Source organism: Mesocricetus auratus, unplaced genomic scaffold (genome assembly GCF_017639785.1).
Source record: "Mesocricetus auratus isolate SY011 unplaced genomic scaffold, BCM_Maur_2.0 Super-Scaffold_100053, whole genome shotgun sequence".
Lineage (NCBI taxonomy): Eukaryota > Metazoa > Chordata > Mammalia > Rodentia > Cricetidae > Mesocricetus > Mesocricetus auratus.
The window spans coordinates 3,691,387-3,708,871 of NW_024429230.1; the positions used below are offsets into that span (position 1 = coordinate 3,691,387).

Here is a 17,485-nt window from a genome sequence, read left to right on the forward strand (position 1 = left end):
AAGACATTTAGAGGTATACAGTGACTTCATTTGTAAGTGGGTTTGAACTTGAAGTTCTGTTGAGCTGAGGTCTATGGGTACAGAATAAACACTAGAGAACTTGTTTTAAATCAAAGTGTTATGCACTATGAGCACTGCCACAATTATGGAAGTGGGAGTTTAAGACCAGTTATTCTTTATGTCATTCTATGAGAACTACCTATTGGCTAAATAATGTCAGTGACATAGGTACAAGGGGTAAAGGCCTGATAAACCCAGTCCTAAGTAACACAGTTCATGGATGTTTTGCTACCTTGACTGCTGAAGCTCACACTCTAGAAGCTTGCTCAGTTAGGCATCTAGGCTCAGAGGCACTCAAGGCCCTGGGCCCTGGAGAAAAGAGTGGGTTCATTCTCTCTCCCTGAGTTGGTCCAGCAGCCATCTGGAGACAGGAGTGGCTGTCCAGTGAGCTCTGACAGGGAGATGAACACATCCAGACTGCATGTCTCTTGGGGTGAGGACTTGGTTCATCTTTTCTTTCTCCATTCAAATAGCCATGGCATGTCAGCCTTGCTGGCTTCCTTGATTGTGCAGAAGTAAATAAATGAATTATGTTGTTGGGGTTTGGGCTTCAGCACAAACACATGGTCTGCATTTATCCACACAGTGAGAGGTCCACCAGCCACTTGATATAAAAGAGGAAAATGATAATTCTTTTCTTTAGGCACTCTGGTGCCATATGGAATGTATATAAATCATATTTTTGTTTTAACAGCGGAGGCTTTGTTGATAGATAAACATGTGGTTTATCTAAAAAAAGAGAGGATTGTGCTTTGAACAATCATTTAATGGCCACGGATGTGCCAAATAAAAATAAAAACATAATTTTGAAAGGAGCTGGCCTCATTCCCAAATCTGTAATAAGGAATTTCTCCTCAACCAGAGAAGTTAAAGCCCACCGATCTGTTTTGAGTTTAAGCTGTGCTCTACTCAACCCCACGACAAATGGAATCCTAGGCTAATGTGCTCTAATAAGACAAGACGTTACCTTTATGAATGACCTCATAGAGAAGAGGTTGGCAAGCATTGTGGAGAGGCCTTGAGCCAGACAGCTCTGGGCTATGAAACCCAACTTGAGCTCTGCGAGGCATATTGCGTCATCGCCCTCTTTCCAATTCCAGCTGGGGATGTTGAGCAGATGGGCCTGTGGGAATAACAAGAGGTATGAGACCCTGTTCTGCTCCTTGTCTGAGGGTCTGAAATCTCTTCTGGGAGCTGCCACACTGTCCAAGGACACTGGGTCATCCATACTCATCCTCTCTTCCCTCTCCCTGGATCTGAGGCCCATTGCTAGGCTCTCCACTTCTGTCCAACAGACCTTGGCCTCTTGGCAATGTTGCTTCTAAACTCACCAGGACAACAATCTCCTCTCAAGTTTGCTATTTAGCCAGATTCAACCCAGAGAGGATTTTTCTCTTGTGAAACACACCAGCCCCCATTATTAAGACGTCTAGTTAGCTTGCTTTTAAAGTGACTCTCAAGTAGTATCAGATTGCCAGATGTCTGCGTGTCTATGTGCGCTTGGATTTTCTTCCTGCTTTCTCAATACTCTAGGTCAGCGATGCCCCAAACTTAAATGGGCACCTACATGCCCTACAATGTGTACAAAACCACAAGTTGTTGGCCCCACACTGCTAAATTTCTGCCTGAGTAGATCTTGAGTGGAGTTGGAGAATCTGAAACTCTACACGTGGAAGGTAATGTTGCTTCTCTGGATACCACTGTGCAGGACCCGTTCCCCCAAATCATCACAGCACAGACATCTTTCACAGATGGGCTGTTCTACACCACAATTATGTCACACCCAACCTGCAGACCCAGAGGCATGCTCACACTATTATTTGCCAGTGGCACGCAGCAGAGAATCATACATGACAGGGTGAATGAAAAAGTTGAAATTCAGGAAGTTCTCTAGTGTCTGGCAAGCTAGTAACAAGGCCTGAATGTCAGGGACATCAGTGCTTGTGTTAAAAAAAAACATCAATTATATAAATCTGAAACAAGAAGACAAATCTGAGAGAGAGAGAGCGAGAGCGAGCGAGAGAGAGAGAGAGAGAGAGAGAGAGAGAGAGAGAGAGAGTGTATGTGTTAGAGAGAGAATGGGGGATAGCATTTAAGTGTGTGAGTAACTAAAACCTCAGTTGGAGGCCATGGGATACATGACACAAAGCCAAGGTCTGCTTGTTACAAACAAGTCACCAGAGCAAAGGAAATGAACACTTCATTCTATGCAAACAGGCCACAGTCATTCCACAGAATTCAATCCATTTTTTAGTAGTCAAAATCGGAGAGGGAAAAAGATCAATTGGATAATGGCCATAGAAAATCGATGAAGACAAGATTATGTGAGTATTCTGCAAAAGCTCTTTTGAGAAACAGTAAAAAGAGCCAGAAATGTCCAAGATTCAGGCGACACCATCCTCAGGGAGTCAGGATAGTCATCACATCTGAATGCCTCAGGTACTGCTATGTCAAGATTAGCTATGCCCTACTCTGTTCTTGGAGTCAGAGTAGGACTGGCCTGGCATATATTAAAAGAAATCAGGGGATTTTGGCTTGTTTAACAAAGGAACTTTCTTAGGATGAAATACATCCAATAAATGGAGATGGTTACTTTAAAAAACAACAACAAAAAGCACAAAGTCCTTACCCCTAAGACTTAGTATTTTTCCAAGATGCTACAGTAAATCACACTTTGTACAGCAAGTTGATCCAGAGTTCTTCTAAGTCCCTATATGTGCCAAGGCTCTATAGTTCTGAACTTGTTTCTCCCCATGCATCAGGAAATGGGGAACAGCAAATAGCCTTCCATTCCCTTTCAGAACAACAGAGGCCAGCTGCAATGAAAGGATGCAGAGACAAAGAACAGAGCCCAGGCCTCCTTGCTCTGCTTGCAAAATTCACCTCTTGTGACAGTCTCCAGTCCCAGTCAGCAGTGGTTACTGCTGGAAGAGATGATTGCTTACTCCCTAACCAGAGTATGGGTAAAACAGGCCAGCGTGTGGGCCACAGAGGAGTACGATTCATGTGGAGCTGCATACCACAGGGTCTTCTGCGCAGCACACACTCAGTGCCAACAGATAGCCCCACCCTCTTTCCCATTTCTCTCCCCATTCTTCCCTGACTTAAGAATTAGCTTTTTAATTTGCTTCCCTGACACTGTATAAAAGATACTCATCCATGTGGAGAAATATTCATATGAGAAGAATGGTAAATTACATCCAAGTAATGAACTTGTGTGTGACAAGAGATCTGGGTGGTCTAGTCCCTACAGAGACACCACATGACATCTTCAAACAATAGATGTTTTGCAGAAAGTCTGCCCTATCTGCATGCCATGCAAAATATGTAGCTCTGGCCTTTAAGCCTTGGGTCTCTTGTGTCCCGTGTAGAAAGTCATGCTCATTTCCAGATTCTACTGTCTTCCTTCTTGGCCATTGTATTTCCTCCAGTCATGTGACAGGAAGTGAAGCTGAAATGTCAATGACCAAGAGAGAAGGTTGTGTGCATGAAGCCGAGAGAGGATATTTGACCCAGGAACTCAAATTCTTTGTTTTGGGAAACGCCATCCTCTTTCATTTGAGGGAAGTTAGGTCTGGTGAAAAAAATGCCAGCATTTCCACACAGGGACCTGGAGGAAAATTTGTTATAACTTGGCAAAGAGAAAAGAGAGGTAGAACATTAACCAGGCCCTCCTACTGGACCACCCTTCATTTCATGAAGGACTATAAAAATGTGCTGTCTTAGGAAGGCAGAAGAAATGTATTTTGTCATACTTCCTCCTCTTACTATATATTTAGCCTTAGAGAAGGCTGAAAGACAAACAAACAAAACGATGAAGTATAGCTACAGTACTTTGCAGTCTGCATCTGCAGCTCATGTCCACTAAAGACCACATACGAACAGTTTCTTCCCCAGTGTGGCACTCTATTAGGAGGAAGTGGAACCTTTGGAGGCAGAGTTTAATAGAAGGTCTTTGGGTCATTGAGATCATTGTTATCCAAGAGGCTGGCAGGACACCAGTCAGCCCTATCTGTTTTGTTTGACGGCTATGAATCAATCCATTGCTTTCCACCAGTCTCGCCCAGAATGATGCGTTATCACAAACCTAAGAAAAAGGAACAACTCATCATGGCCTCATTGTTAGAATGACGGAAAGCTGCCTATGATGACTTGGGCTGTCAAATTGACAGAATCTAGACTCATTTAGGAGAATGGCTTTAGAGCATGTCTGTGATGGCTTACCTTCATTCTGTTAATTGAGATTGGAAGACCCACCCACTGTGGGTGGCACCATTCCCTTGTTGGAATTCTACACTGTGTAAGTGGAAAAGGAGAACTAGTAAACTGTATATATTCATGTTCTAGTTCCTGATTGTAGATGTGACATAATCAGCTACTTCAGATTCTTGGGAGCTTGACCTCTTCTCTATGATAAACAGAGCCCTGAGCTGTGAGCTGAAACAAAACCCTCCTTCATGTAGATGACTTTGTCATGGTATTTTATCATCAATACTGGAAAGTTATGAAAGCAATGATGAGCACAACTATGTCTCACAAGCCAGCAGAGACAACAGGGATGCTCAAAGAACTGGCATCTGGGCTGGGGACTTAGTTTCCAGATCAGAGACAAGGAAAAAGAACAGTAATAGGTGAGTTATTAGGAATGATGCTTTTGTCTAGTGTGTGCCATGCATCATCCTGTCTTTGAAGAGCTTTAAATCATTTACCTGCATGGCAGCCAATACACTCTCTTCCTTCTCCATTCAGAGATGGCCTGATTTAAAAGTTCTCTCTGTGAAACATAGCCCCTATAAAGAGACCCATTTTGGAGAGCACCACCTTTCTCCCAGGAATCAGAGTTCAGTTCTGTGGGCTAATGTCCCATTTAAAGAGAAGGTAACAGTTGGCTATCCCCCCCCACCCATCCTAGTTTGCTGGCTGTTGAGTGACCGTGATTTGTGCTAGCCAGAGTTGATCTGCCTGGGACAGAGCTTTGACTCCTACTAGTCTGATATTACACTGGGATGCTAAAATGCACAGATGGCCCAATGAGGACTAACTGAGATAATGGATGTCAAAGCTCTTTTAAAGCCATAAAACAGGACACAAATGTCTGTAATTATTATGATGACAAACTCAAGGCCAGCAGTTTCCCTGCATCCCTCTAGGCTCTAAAATATCACCCTCACTACATCATGGAGTTGACATTGTTTTTATTTCAAGCCTGGTGTCCAATTGTGGGAGCCATTACCCCCTCCAGAATATGTTGTCAGTGGCATAGTTTTCACAAAAGCATCAGATCTTTCCTAAGTGTCTGTATAAGTGAGTGGAGCTCTATGTGCATCTCAGATGAGTGCAGAGAAAAAGGCACAAGAAGAAGAAAACGTTGGAAGAGAAGAAGAGCATGTGGAAAGATAGGTGACCTTAGGCAACTGCAGAAATTATGAAGCCGGGGGAAGAACTGTCCACCAAAATCCTACTGAGAATGACCTAAAAAATGAAGACAAGAGAATCCCTATTCTAAAGGGGGGATATGAAACAACAGAGGAAAATGCCCATTGTCAAAGTTACTCTATCACTGTATCCTTACTAATGCAACTGTATTCTGAAAACAACTTTGCCTGACTCAGGAGCCCCAGTAGAGTGAGTGGGGTGGTTCTTAACAAGATATGTTTTAAGCAAATAATCATGGGTCTGTTGCTTTCTTCATCATAGTGTCTGGATGATTGTACTGAAAAGTCAGTCCAAGATATTCAGGTGGCTGTGCTCATGTGAAGACTGACCATGTACCATCTGGCTCTGAGGCCAATCAAGATGCTTTGAGTTTGACAAGAACTACACAGCTGAAATACTCTTTAATTTCTTGAAGATGCTACATCAGCACCCGTTGGAAAGAGAAGAAAAGGAACTGACATCTCTCTCTAAACATACAACATTAATTTTCCTATTCAGTCTAAATTCAGCCAAAAATCTAAACAATCGCTTAAAGCACTCCCACACTAAATGAGATTTCAAATCACAAATGAGAGAAGGAGTGTTCCTTGCAGCAGGAGCTGTCACCAGTCACAGCCTCGCTAATAAAATTCACCTTCCACCTACTGAGGCTGCCATCAAGAACTTCTCCATGTTGATGCCTGTGAATTACCAATAGCCCCCTCATCTCAACCTTGAGTTTTCAGAGACAAACAGGGGAGTGACCTTATGTACCCATCACCAAATCCACTGGCTGGAGAGTAGCAGAATTTCCAATAGAGCCACCTGCCGAGGGCTGGGCAATAGCCGGCATTGGGCAGCAGTTCCAAGCTGTGGGCCAGTTGCTGACAGCAGGACCCACTCAGCAATGGCCTCTGATGGGCCTCCACAAGGCAAAATGGGCCAAAACTTGCCAGCAATTAAGAAATAATGGCATGGTGCTGGTGGCATTTGGCAGAATGGGTTTTTGTCTGGGGCACCTGATGGCTTGTTTTGTAAGGAATATGGCCTATAAGATGGGACATGCTGTCACACATAACCCTGCAGGGAGTTATTTCTGTTCAGACAAGATACCTGGCCCCATGTGCTGAGAAGCCTCCAGTTTCTAAGCTCCATTAAGAAGACAACTGGTACCATATCAAGTAGAACAAGAGGCTACCTTCCCTCCTCCAAAGCTGTCTAGAGGCCAACCACAAGCCAAGCGGAGGAGTGCCGCCTTTGCATAAGACCTTTAGCTCTGCTTCAATGAGAGCTAATTACAGCAGCAACACCGACTGTCTCATGCTTGTGCTCCTCCTAACCAGGCCCCACCGAAAGCTGTAACACTGGGAACACTGTTTTCAGTATAATACTTGGATGAACTGCTGCTTTTCCCAAGTTCCCTTTCTGAATTCCAGGGTGATTTCCTGCTCTGTTTTCTCTGCTCAACTTGTGTTATGTTCCTTAGGGTGCTCTTGGTCACATAGACGATCCTATCGTGTATCTGGCACATTCTCTATATCTTACTTGATCAGTCTCTAAAGACACAAAATCAGATTTTATCTTCACAGTTAAACTATCTGCGGGGGGGGGGCCGTATCAGAAAGAGTGTTAATTAATTACAGAGTAGGTATTCAATAGATATTGACTGCATGACTGCAGGACATAGAAATGCAAGTTGTTGGAACTTGAGCATGGACAGGATCTAAGAGCATATCAATATTTCTGAACCAAAGGGTTCAATAGCTTCTTCCTGAATGAATGAATTAGTAGAAGAAGGCGACAAAGGCACTTCCTCCCAATTACCCACCACAAAAAAAAATGAGTTGATTACCCTGAAGAAATGCCCTAGGGAGAAGGGACATTTTAACTATTGTAAGTCTTTGCCAGACCTCGGGCATGTGTACAAGTGTGCATATGTGAATATATGTGTGTGTGTGAGGGTGTATGGAGAGGGAGAAGGTACTGGGCCAAGCTCTGAGGATGGCTTTAGGCCTAGACATCTCACCACCTACCTTGTTATGATACTGCAGCATCTGAGTTATGATCCTGATTTTCGGGTGGTAGTTCTTTATGGAGATCACTCTGAAAGAGAGAGAGGCAGAGCTGAAGCAGGCTCCATGTCACCCAAGAGTGTGGTGGAGGACTCCTTTGATTAGATAGGTTCAAGTCAGCAGCCATCGAGGGGCTATGCCCCTCACCATACGTATTAACAGCATGAAAAAGAAATGACAAGGCATCTTCTGGTATATATACTAGGCATTACAAACATCAGAGAGAGGCAGGGGCAGTAAAGCACACTGTAGCCATACCACGTGACTGATGGAGGCTGGTGATCAGGACTCTACAGAGCAAGTCCAAAGCTTGCCTGGACTACATGAGACTCTGCCTTAAAAACAAGCATGAAGGACTCCTATGATGCCTAGGAGATGGACTATGAGCCTGATGCACCAAGATGGGAGCTTTTGATTCCTACGGACAGGTTATGCAAGCCTAGACCTTAAGCTTCTGGAGTCTGCAGATTCCACACTCCTAAAGACCTCTGCTCTGTGTCCAGTTAACACTCTGAGCCAATGATGACAACTTAAACAAGCCACCTGACAAATGGCCTTGATTATCACATACCCTTTGGACATTCCTCATAAATGTGAGTTTTAAGCAGAATTCTTGGGATATGATCAAGTACTCTGCCTTCCACAGCATAATGATGACTTGACCACTGGTTCAAGTTAAACACCAGCACCCTAAACATACGATCTGGTGGGAAATCCCCTCTGATTGCCCTCAGTCCTTCACTGAGCCTGGATGACCCCACCAGTCAACCTTCCCTGCCATCCCTTCTCCAAAGGGAAGAAGTAAGGAGCCCATGAATGGAAACACCTGGCTTCCAGCACAGCTATTGTGCTAATGAACTGGGTGACCCTCCGGAAACCCCTGGGCTCTCTGTTCCTGTCTTCTCATCTGGACACTGGGGGCAACCATACCTGCTTTGTTTACTTCACAGGCTTGGTATGAGGAGCAAATGGGAGACCAGATGTTAAAATGCTTTGAAATCATTAAAGGCCCTCTCCCCGTGTAAGTTATGGTTTTTGTCATTACCAACCCTGTCAGGAGTGACATTGTACATTTCCTTCTGTGACAAGGAAGGCTAAGAAATGGAATTCCAGAGAAAGGCCCACCTCCTAAGCCTCATCAGGAATGCAAGTGCAATTTTCACAGCCGCCCCCACAAACTTCCCACCAAGCTCAGCTCTTCCTTTTGCCACTTTTTCTGCAGAGCCGAAGAGAAGGCAGTCAGACAGCAGCTTCATCTGAGGAGACTGCAGCCAGAGACTCAGGGAGACGGTTCCCCAGAAAGCCTCTCCGTACACCTTCACCGAGCTTTGCCCTGGAAGGGCTTCCTCTCTTAATCTTGAGACAGTGTCTTGTTGGCTTCTGCCTCTAACTCAGGGCTTTTGAGTCTCTGTCAACCCCTCAGTGCAGTCCACAGTGCCAGCCAGCACTCTGCATTAGCTCGTTTCAAATGGCTCTTTGACATTTTAATTTCAAAAGCAGCAGACTGGTCTCATTAATCTAAAGAGGAATATACAAATAAAAGAAAAGCTGAACCGTGTTTAACCCTGAGCTTCCCACTGGCTTCTGGTTCTTACTTTTATTCTTGATAGCCCTCTGTGCCCAGTGAGCTCCATGACTTGGCATCCCACCGTTCTCCCTGATATCTAAATATGCTCACATTAACCCTTTATCCTCGGAGTTTGAAGAAAACATTCTAATTATGAGAAATGCCTGTTTCAAAATTACCACCCATTTCTATTTTTCACCATTGAGGAGAATAAAAGTTTACATGGCAGGCACTTTGCCATGAGGCCAAAAACATTATGCCTCCTGCTCCTGTTTTCTTTGTAACAAGGAACAAGATGGTGCCTTGTCCCTTGAAGGGCTACATTTTTTATCACTTCACATGACAGGAGGAAATGTATGAAAGGGTAGAGATGCTGCTTAGTTTTAAAGTGACAAAGGACACATTATAAACTGGAGTTGACCTGTGTGGTCACTTTCCAGTGAGGCCTGGTAAGGAGATGGGCTCAGGTGTGAAGCCAGTTCCCACTGCATCTAAGCCTGGCAAACTCAGTCTTACCAGGCTTTATGCACAAATTTCCTTAAAACACTGGGCCAAGCCTATTACCGAAGAAAAGTGTCAGGTGGTTTCCTCCAGACGTAAGGTCCAGATACTGACAGGAAGACAGGATCCACGTGAAGGCACCAGAGGAATTCCTCTGCCTCACTGATGGGAAAATGCATGTAGCTGGTGAACACTAATTAAAACCAAAATGAAGCATTGCAAACACTCTAAAGATCCAAAGGCAGCTTCCCAGCTCTCACCTTGAGGTAAATCCTTAAGTCCCAGAGAATCCAGCTGCAATTAGCATCTGGCCTAGACCTGATCCAAAGGATGTTAGGAATACACTGGGAATGAAGCATTTCCCTCAGTCCAGGCTCTCTCCAGAAGAGTTTCTTTGTTATCTTCCCCAACCTCAAGTGACTATTCTACAATTTATACCAGAGAAAAGACAAATTCTAAAAGGATTTTTAGCTAACCAGAGCACAATGTTTGGATTTTTCGGTCATTTTCTAGATACAGGATATAATGACAAGTCTATGGAAGAATAATGAATAGCTAAAGAAAACTTTCCTTCTGAATGTGAGCAAATTAAGGTCTTCAAGAGTCAGGGTTAACAGCTGCAGAGAGGGAAGAGTGATGAGTAAAGGAATCAAGACAGGGCTGGTGAAATATACAGAAACAGCTGACCTGAACAAGGGGGAGCTCATGAACCCCTGACTGATAACTGAGAGGCCAGTATGGTACTGATCCAAACCCCCTGAGGGTAGGTATCAGTGAGGAGGCCTCAGCAATCTATGGGGCCTCGGGTAGTAGATAAGTATTATCCATGGCGTACAAATGTACTTTGGGAGCCCATTCCACTTGGAGGGATGCTCTCTCAGCCTGGACACATGGGGGAGGACCTAGGCCCTGCCCAGATGATAAGACAGACTTTGGAGATCCCCCTGGGATTTCACCCTCCCTGGGGAGCAGAGGGTGGATGAAGTGGGGTGTTGGGGGATTGGTGGAGTACAGGGAGGAGGGGAAGGAGAGAGATCTGGGATTGACATGTGAATGAAGCTTGTTTCTAATTTAAAAATTTTAAAAAGTGAGGAAAAAAAGCAAAAAAAAAAGGATTAAAATTAGCCTTTGAGAGGCGTAACCCATGTGCAGAAAAGGTGTTAACCAGTAGTGTTCTAGATTTGTTTTCTCCCCAAACCATGATCTGTTAAAAATAAATAAATAAAGAGTGGGGACTTCAATCCACACAGGATTAAGATGTAATCTACATAACTCAGTATCTCAGAGTTACATGATAATGTTAAAATCATTAGAGAACACTCATCTGGGGGAAACTGAGACAAGCTAATTAACCAATAACTTTCAGAGCAATAATAATCAGCTGGATAGAGACAGGCTGGGGAAGTTCTACCAAGCGGTTTCTCAGCCTCAACTATTGTCATTTTGGGTCAGATAGCTTTCTAGATAGGGATTGTGCTGTGCATTGTAGGAAGCTTGGCAGCATTCCTGGTCTCTATGTACTGGATTCCAGCAAGACCACCTTCTAGTTGATTTAAATGCAAAGATGTTGAAACATGTTGAACATATTGGAAAATACCTCTTGGAAGTATTTTAAGACCCTCTCCAGTAAGGACATCTTGGGCCCAACCTTTCAGATAACATAATTTTTTAAAAAATAAAAATGTAAGATTTTGTGGGTAGGAATCTTTGTGAATGGGTATTAGTCCATTTGATGGCAGAAGTCAGCATGGAGTGTGTTGTTCCTTAGATATGGACCACCTTGATATCTTGCAACAGGCCTCTCGGTGACCTGGATCTCACTGAATTAGGCCAGGCTGACTGGTGAGTCCCAGGGATTTGCTGTCTCTGGTTCCTAGGATTCAAGTGCCTCATTTTCTAAAATTGGTTCTGGGGTTTGAACTCATATCCCTACACTTGCACAGGAGATGCTTTACCAGCTGAGCCATCTCCCTAGTCCTGTGAACATGGCCCTTTAACGCAAACCTGTACCTATCTTTCCTTTCCTAGTTCTTTCTCTAGGGATCTGAAACCCAAGAGCAGCTCTGAGCAGCAGGCATGCCATCTGCTAACTCTGAGCTTCCTGTTGATGGTACCCTGTATGTCAACACTCTTCAGCTCCACCTGCTCCACACAGGAGCCATGGTTGCCTGGTGTAGAAAGGAAAGATGGTCCACAGAGACAATCCTCTGCAAACCAATAAAGGGATGCTTGTAAGTTAGTGGGAGACCAATCCAGGACCTTTCCAAGTTACCTCATGATATTGGAGGCATCTTCTGCATCCGGGTCAGCGCAGTACTTATTGGCAAGGATCAGACACGCGTCTGCTGACTCTATCTGAGAGACCAAAAGGAAAAAATCATAGTAAACACAAACATAGAAACACATACACTCAACTGCAGTCTCTCTTTGTTGGCAGCATTTAGAGAACAGGGTATTTTGCAAGTAAATGGGAAAAATTCCTGAAAAAAAATTATAGTTTTGTTAAAAGTGTAGGTTGCAAGTCAGGTCCTTGTTATGGGTAAACATTCCAGTGTGAACCTGAGTAACCATGCTCTTCATTTGGCCTAACTGCTTGCAGGCATATTTGCCAAAGTCCTTAGTTCACTTAATTAGGTCGTTCAAGCTCATTCCCTCTTCTTCTTTCACCTGGCTGTGCCACCATCCTAATCTTTTTTATCCAGAAAACAGAAGTTGGTCCGTTAAACCCCTTCCCTTGGGTTCCAATGTGGACAAAAAATAGTTGCATAATCAGCAACACAGACTGGATCATCAAGGGGTTAGAGAGATGACTCAGTGATTAAGAACACTTGATACTTTTTGCAGACAATGTTAAGTTCCATTCCCAGCACCCACATGATAGCTCACAACCATTGAAAACTTCCATTCCAGGGCATCTGACTCCTCTTCTGGCCTGTAGACTTCAGGCAACAGGGAGTTCACATACATACATGCAGGTAAAACACTCATACACATAAAATTAAAATAAGTAAAGTTTTAAAAAAATCTTCATCAAACATTATGCACATTTTTATTTTGTGTGCCGAGAAGAAATTGGAGCCTTAAATAGACAATAGTTCTATGCTGTTCACCATTCATTACTACTCAGGTATTCAAAAGACAAATCGTTTGTATCAATTAAATGATACTTTGCAGATGGATGCAAAGGCAACCTACTGACTTATCTTAATGTGAGCCAAAGTGGATTTGTTCCTTGGAGGGACCATGAGTTTGACATGCTAATAATTGCTTGCATTTAAATAAGATCTGTGAACAAAGCCATTTTCTCTGTACTTCTGACTTGGGTCATGTCTGGATAATATTAAGATGAGCTAGCCTACATAAGCATGAGAACTCGCACGCTGACCTGGGTCTGCAATTTTCCTGCTCAGAATGTTGTACTTACTAGACTGTTCCAACATTTGGTAGGAGGGCCATGTTTTCCTCCCTGGTCTGTCACACACTGTCTCTTGATTTCTTTAATAATGTAAAGAATTCACACAAATCCTGGTTTTTCTATGTTTGCCACTATAGAAAATTCAGAACACTTTATGACCACAGTTAGCATTTAGACTTCCACGGGCTCACACAATATTAACTAGGTGCCACTGGCATGCAAAGGGTAAACACACTTATAAAACCCTTGTTAAATGAATAAATTAGTAGCTGTCAGTTCCCTGTGTCCCATTCTCTTCTAAAGCCTTACTTGTACTTTATAAGAAGATGTCAATTCAGAAGGGGTCACGAAGAATACAATCAGCTTATTACCAAATGATGCAAGAGTCTGCTTTTGGAAAAGGAAGCCCAAATGTCTTATATCTTGGTGTTATTTTCTTTTCTAACATTTCTCTCAGATATAACTAATGGATCTGAAAGCTACACTGAGTTCAATTAGGTGAAAACTAATCATTTATGATGTTACATTGTGCATGACTTTTTATCCATTCAACTTTTTTTACATTTGTTTATTATTAGAGAAAGTGGAGTTTAGAAATTACCCCCACTATTATGGAGTTGGAGCTGCTCTGTATCATTGAGTCCAGCAGTGTGCTTTATGACACTGGGTGAACCATGTTTAGTGTATACATGCTTAGTGTATACATGCTTAGTGTATACATGCTTAGTGTATACATGCTTAGTGTATACATGCTTAGTGTATACATGCTTAGTGTATACATGTTTAGTGTATACATGTTTAGTGTATACATGCTTAGTGTATACATGCTTAGTGTATACATGCTTAGTGTATACATGTTTAGTGTATACATGTTTAGTGTATACATGCTTAGTGTATACATGCTTAGTGTATACATGCTTAGTGTATACATGTTTAGTGTATACATGTTTAGTGTATACATGCTTAGTGTATACATGCTTAGTGTATACATGCTTAGTGTATACATGTTTAGTGTATACATGCTTAGTGTATACATGCTTAGTGTATACATGCTTAGTGTATACATGTTTAGTGTATACATGTTTAGTGTATACATGCTTAGTGTATACATGCTTAGTGTATACATGTTTAGTGTATACATGTTTAGTGTATACATGCTTAGTGTATACATGCTTAGTGTATACATGCTTAGTGTATACATGTTTAGTGTATACATGTTTAGTGTATACATGCTTAGTGTATACATGCTTAGTGTATACATGTTTAGTGTATACATGTTTAGTGTATACATGCTTAGTGTATACATGTTTAGTGTATACATGCTTAGTGTATACATGCTTAGTGTATACATGTTTAGTGTATACATGTTTAGTGTATACATGTTTAGTGTATACATGCTTAGTGTATACATGTTTAGTGTATACATGTTTAGTGTATACATGCTTAGTGTATACATGTTTAGTGTATACATGTTTAGTGTATACATGCTTAGTGTATACATGCTTAGTGTATACATGTTTAGTGTATACATGTTTAGTGTATACATGCTTAGTGTATACATGTTTAGTGTATACATGTTTAGTGTATACATGTTTAGTGTTATAAGAGTTTCTTGGTTGATTGTTTTCTTGATTAGCACGAAGTGCCCCTCTGTCTCCTCTGGCTAATTCTGTGGGATAGTAGGATGTTGCCCCTGCTTGTTTCCTGCTCCCATTCACTCAGGATGGTTTTTCTATCCTTTCACTGTAAAGTGGTGGCTATCTTTGAAGTTTAGTCATGTCCTTTGACTGGGGAGTTAGGCTTAGGGTGTTCTTAGTCCTACTTTGTGTTATTCCTGTGTGTGTGTGTGTGTGTGTGTGTGTGTGTGTGTGTGTGTGTGTGTGTATGTGTGTGTGTATGTGTGTGTGTATGTGTGTATATGTGTGTGTATGTGTGTGTGGTGGTGGGTGATTGTGTGTGGGGGGGGGTGTGTGTGTGCGTGTATGTGTGTGCATATTAAAGTGAGAGGACAATTTGTGGTAGTTGATTCTCTGCTTCCACCAAGTAGGTCCTGGAGCTCAAACTCTGGTCAACAGGCTTTGCAGCAAGTGCCTTTACCCACTAAACATATCAGTCCTCCTTTGGGATTGGCTGATTTAGAAGAAAACAGAAAACTGAGTTCTATGTTAAGACTAACCTAAATGTGGAATACTTATATATGGTGTCAGCAAGCAAGGTCCTGTCCCAACAAAAGCGTCTCCCAGGATTAGTGATATCTGTGTTATCTCGTTAGTGCTTTAGGAGAAGGGAACCATGGCCCCATCCCTCAAGAAAGAGAGCAAACATTTATTTCTCCTTACCTTGACTCTGGCAAGATCATGTGGATTGAGTACAGAACCCTGATAAAATTCCACCTGAGTAAAATGTCGTTTGAACAGAGCCTCAAGTTCAAGGTTGGGGGAGATGCTGCACAGACAGAAAAGAAACAACTGTTAAAGCAACAGAGTGGAGATCTTGGACTCCGTGGCTCCCTCGGCTTCAATTTCCACATAAGGACCTAAACAAAGGCCCTAACCTTCACAGAAACCGCCTTCTCTGCCCTAAATAAAAGGCTCATATTGAAGAGAAGTAAACTCCATTAAAAATCACACCAAGAGGTCTCTGGACTTACATATGTTGGGGACTCTATGGTGAAGTGTCTTGTCTTTGTTACCACTAGAAAAGTCAGAGCTGTGGCACCAGTGTTATTGGTCATTACATGTGTCAAATTGACTGGGCCCAATGTTGGAAGGCCCAGATTAAGCTGATTCCAGGTACATCTATGAGGTTTTTGCCCGTGAGATTCACCTTCCAATCTGGGAAAGTAGACCTCCTTCCTCCACATGAGTGGGTACCAGTCAACCAAGCAAAGACCGAAAGAGGAAAGAACAGTCATAGCTGTTTCTTGCTTCCTGCCTACCTATATGCATTATGACATCTTAGTCTGTCCATTCTTCTCCTGGACTAGGATTTCACATCACTAGCTTCCTTTGTATAGGCCTTCAAGCTTTAGACAAGTCATAACACTAGTGGGCTTTTCAATTTTGACATGGCAGACTGTGGGACTTCCCAGCCTCCAGAATTAAGAGTCTTTCTCTGTATAGGGTGGGCACTGCCCATGAATAAATATATTTATATGGAGAGATCTATTGTTAAGTCAACTGTATAGCCCAATAATAGCATTTCCTGTATGCCTAACTGGGCTCTGCACATTTTACATATATTGATTCATTCCATTCTTATAATAGTTCAAGGAGACAGAACGTCTTCTCTGTTCTTAGACACGGGAGCTGGGGCACAGAGTAGTAACTTGCCCAGCCACTCATTGGTTAAGTCAGGATTCAGATGAACGATGCACTTGGCATTATGTCTATGGATTAAATGAAAATCCATCTACACAGAGCCAGCCTCAGGCACCACTGGAGACTCAGTGGAACAACAGTGTTAATATGCCCAATACACCATGTGTCTATTAATGCTGTCAACTGGGCGGGATCTAGGATCACCTGGTAGGCCAACCTTTGTGTGAGGGATTATCTATTGGGTAAAGTGGGGTGGAAAGATCCATTATGAATGTGGCAGCACCATCTTTTAGGCTGGATCTCAGACTAAATATAAAATGAGGCAACAACCTGAGCACCAACACTCATCTCTCTCTGCTTCCTGCATGCAGATGCCATGTGCCCAGGCCTGACACTTTCTCCTGTGTCTCCATGGACCTGCAAACTAAAGCGAACCTTTCTTTCCTTGAGTTACTTTGGCCAGGTGTTTGGTCATAGCGATGAGAAAGTAACTATGTCGCCTTGCTTCTTCTCTTGCCTTGCTTGGTCCCTCTCCGGCAGAGGTAAAGCACCCACACAATCTCATTCATTATCCCACCAATGAAGGGACAAGAATAGTGACTTGGATCCTAGTGCATTTCATGGTTAATACTTCAGAAGGAAACTCAGACGGGGTCCCAGACCACCTCACTAGAGGCTGCTTTCAACCGTGGACTGGGGTGTCACTTCACCCTCCAAGGGCTCTAAGGCAAATGCCTCATTTTTGTGGAAAAACTACCTTGCAGCTAAGGAGCCAGCAGGGTTCAAGGCTACTCAGCCTTGTCCCAGGTCTCAACCACCTCCATCTCCACCACACCTACAGGCGCCCAGAGAGGAGCATTCGGTTGGGCAGAGGCTCTAGTGACAACAGCGGGTCCTTACTTGTGAAGAAAGACAATCTCCACGTTGACGTCATCCCGGTCCTTGTGCAGAAAGTCCTTCAGGAAGTTAGAGACACTCTCCAGAGTGATGTGGCCACAGACTACAATGTGCCTGCGTAGGAGAGGCCAGTTAGTTCCAGCCAGACCCAGTGACATGACCCCACATCCTGATCCCTGACAAGGCAGAGGAAGTGAGCCAGCTGCAAGAGGAACATCTATCTCTGTCCTAAGCCCCG

The 17,485-nt window shown here is 43.1% G+C and overlaps 1 protein-coding gene across 32 annotated transcripts in view; it reads right to left on the minus strand.

The window, feature by feature from the left end:
• Kcnma1 (potassium calcium-activated channel subfamily M alpha 1) overlaps window positions 1-17,485 on the minus strand; it is a 688,790-nt gene that overhangs the window by 182,253 nt on the left and 489,052 nt on the right. For all 32 annotated transcript variants that reach the window (XM_005083504.4, XM_005083494.4, XM_013123140.3 and 29 more), the window contains exons 10-14: window positions 17,251-17,361; window positions 15,370-15,475; window positions 11,888-11,970; window positions 7,509-7,578; window positions 1,028-1,183 (exon numbers count right to left, since the gene is read on the minus strand). In XM_005083504.4, the coding sequence (XP_005083561.1) occupies window positions 1,028-1,183; window positions 7,509-7,578; window positions 11,888-11,970; window positions 15,370-15,475; window positions 17,251-17,361 (526 nt within the window). The remainder of the gene's footprint in view (window positions 1-1,027; window positions 1,184-7,508; window positions 7,579-11,887; window positions 11,971-15,369; window positions 15,476-17,250; window positions 17,362-17,485) is intronic.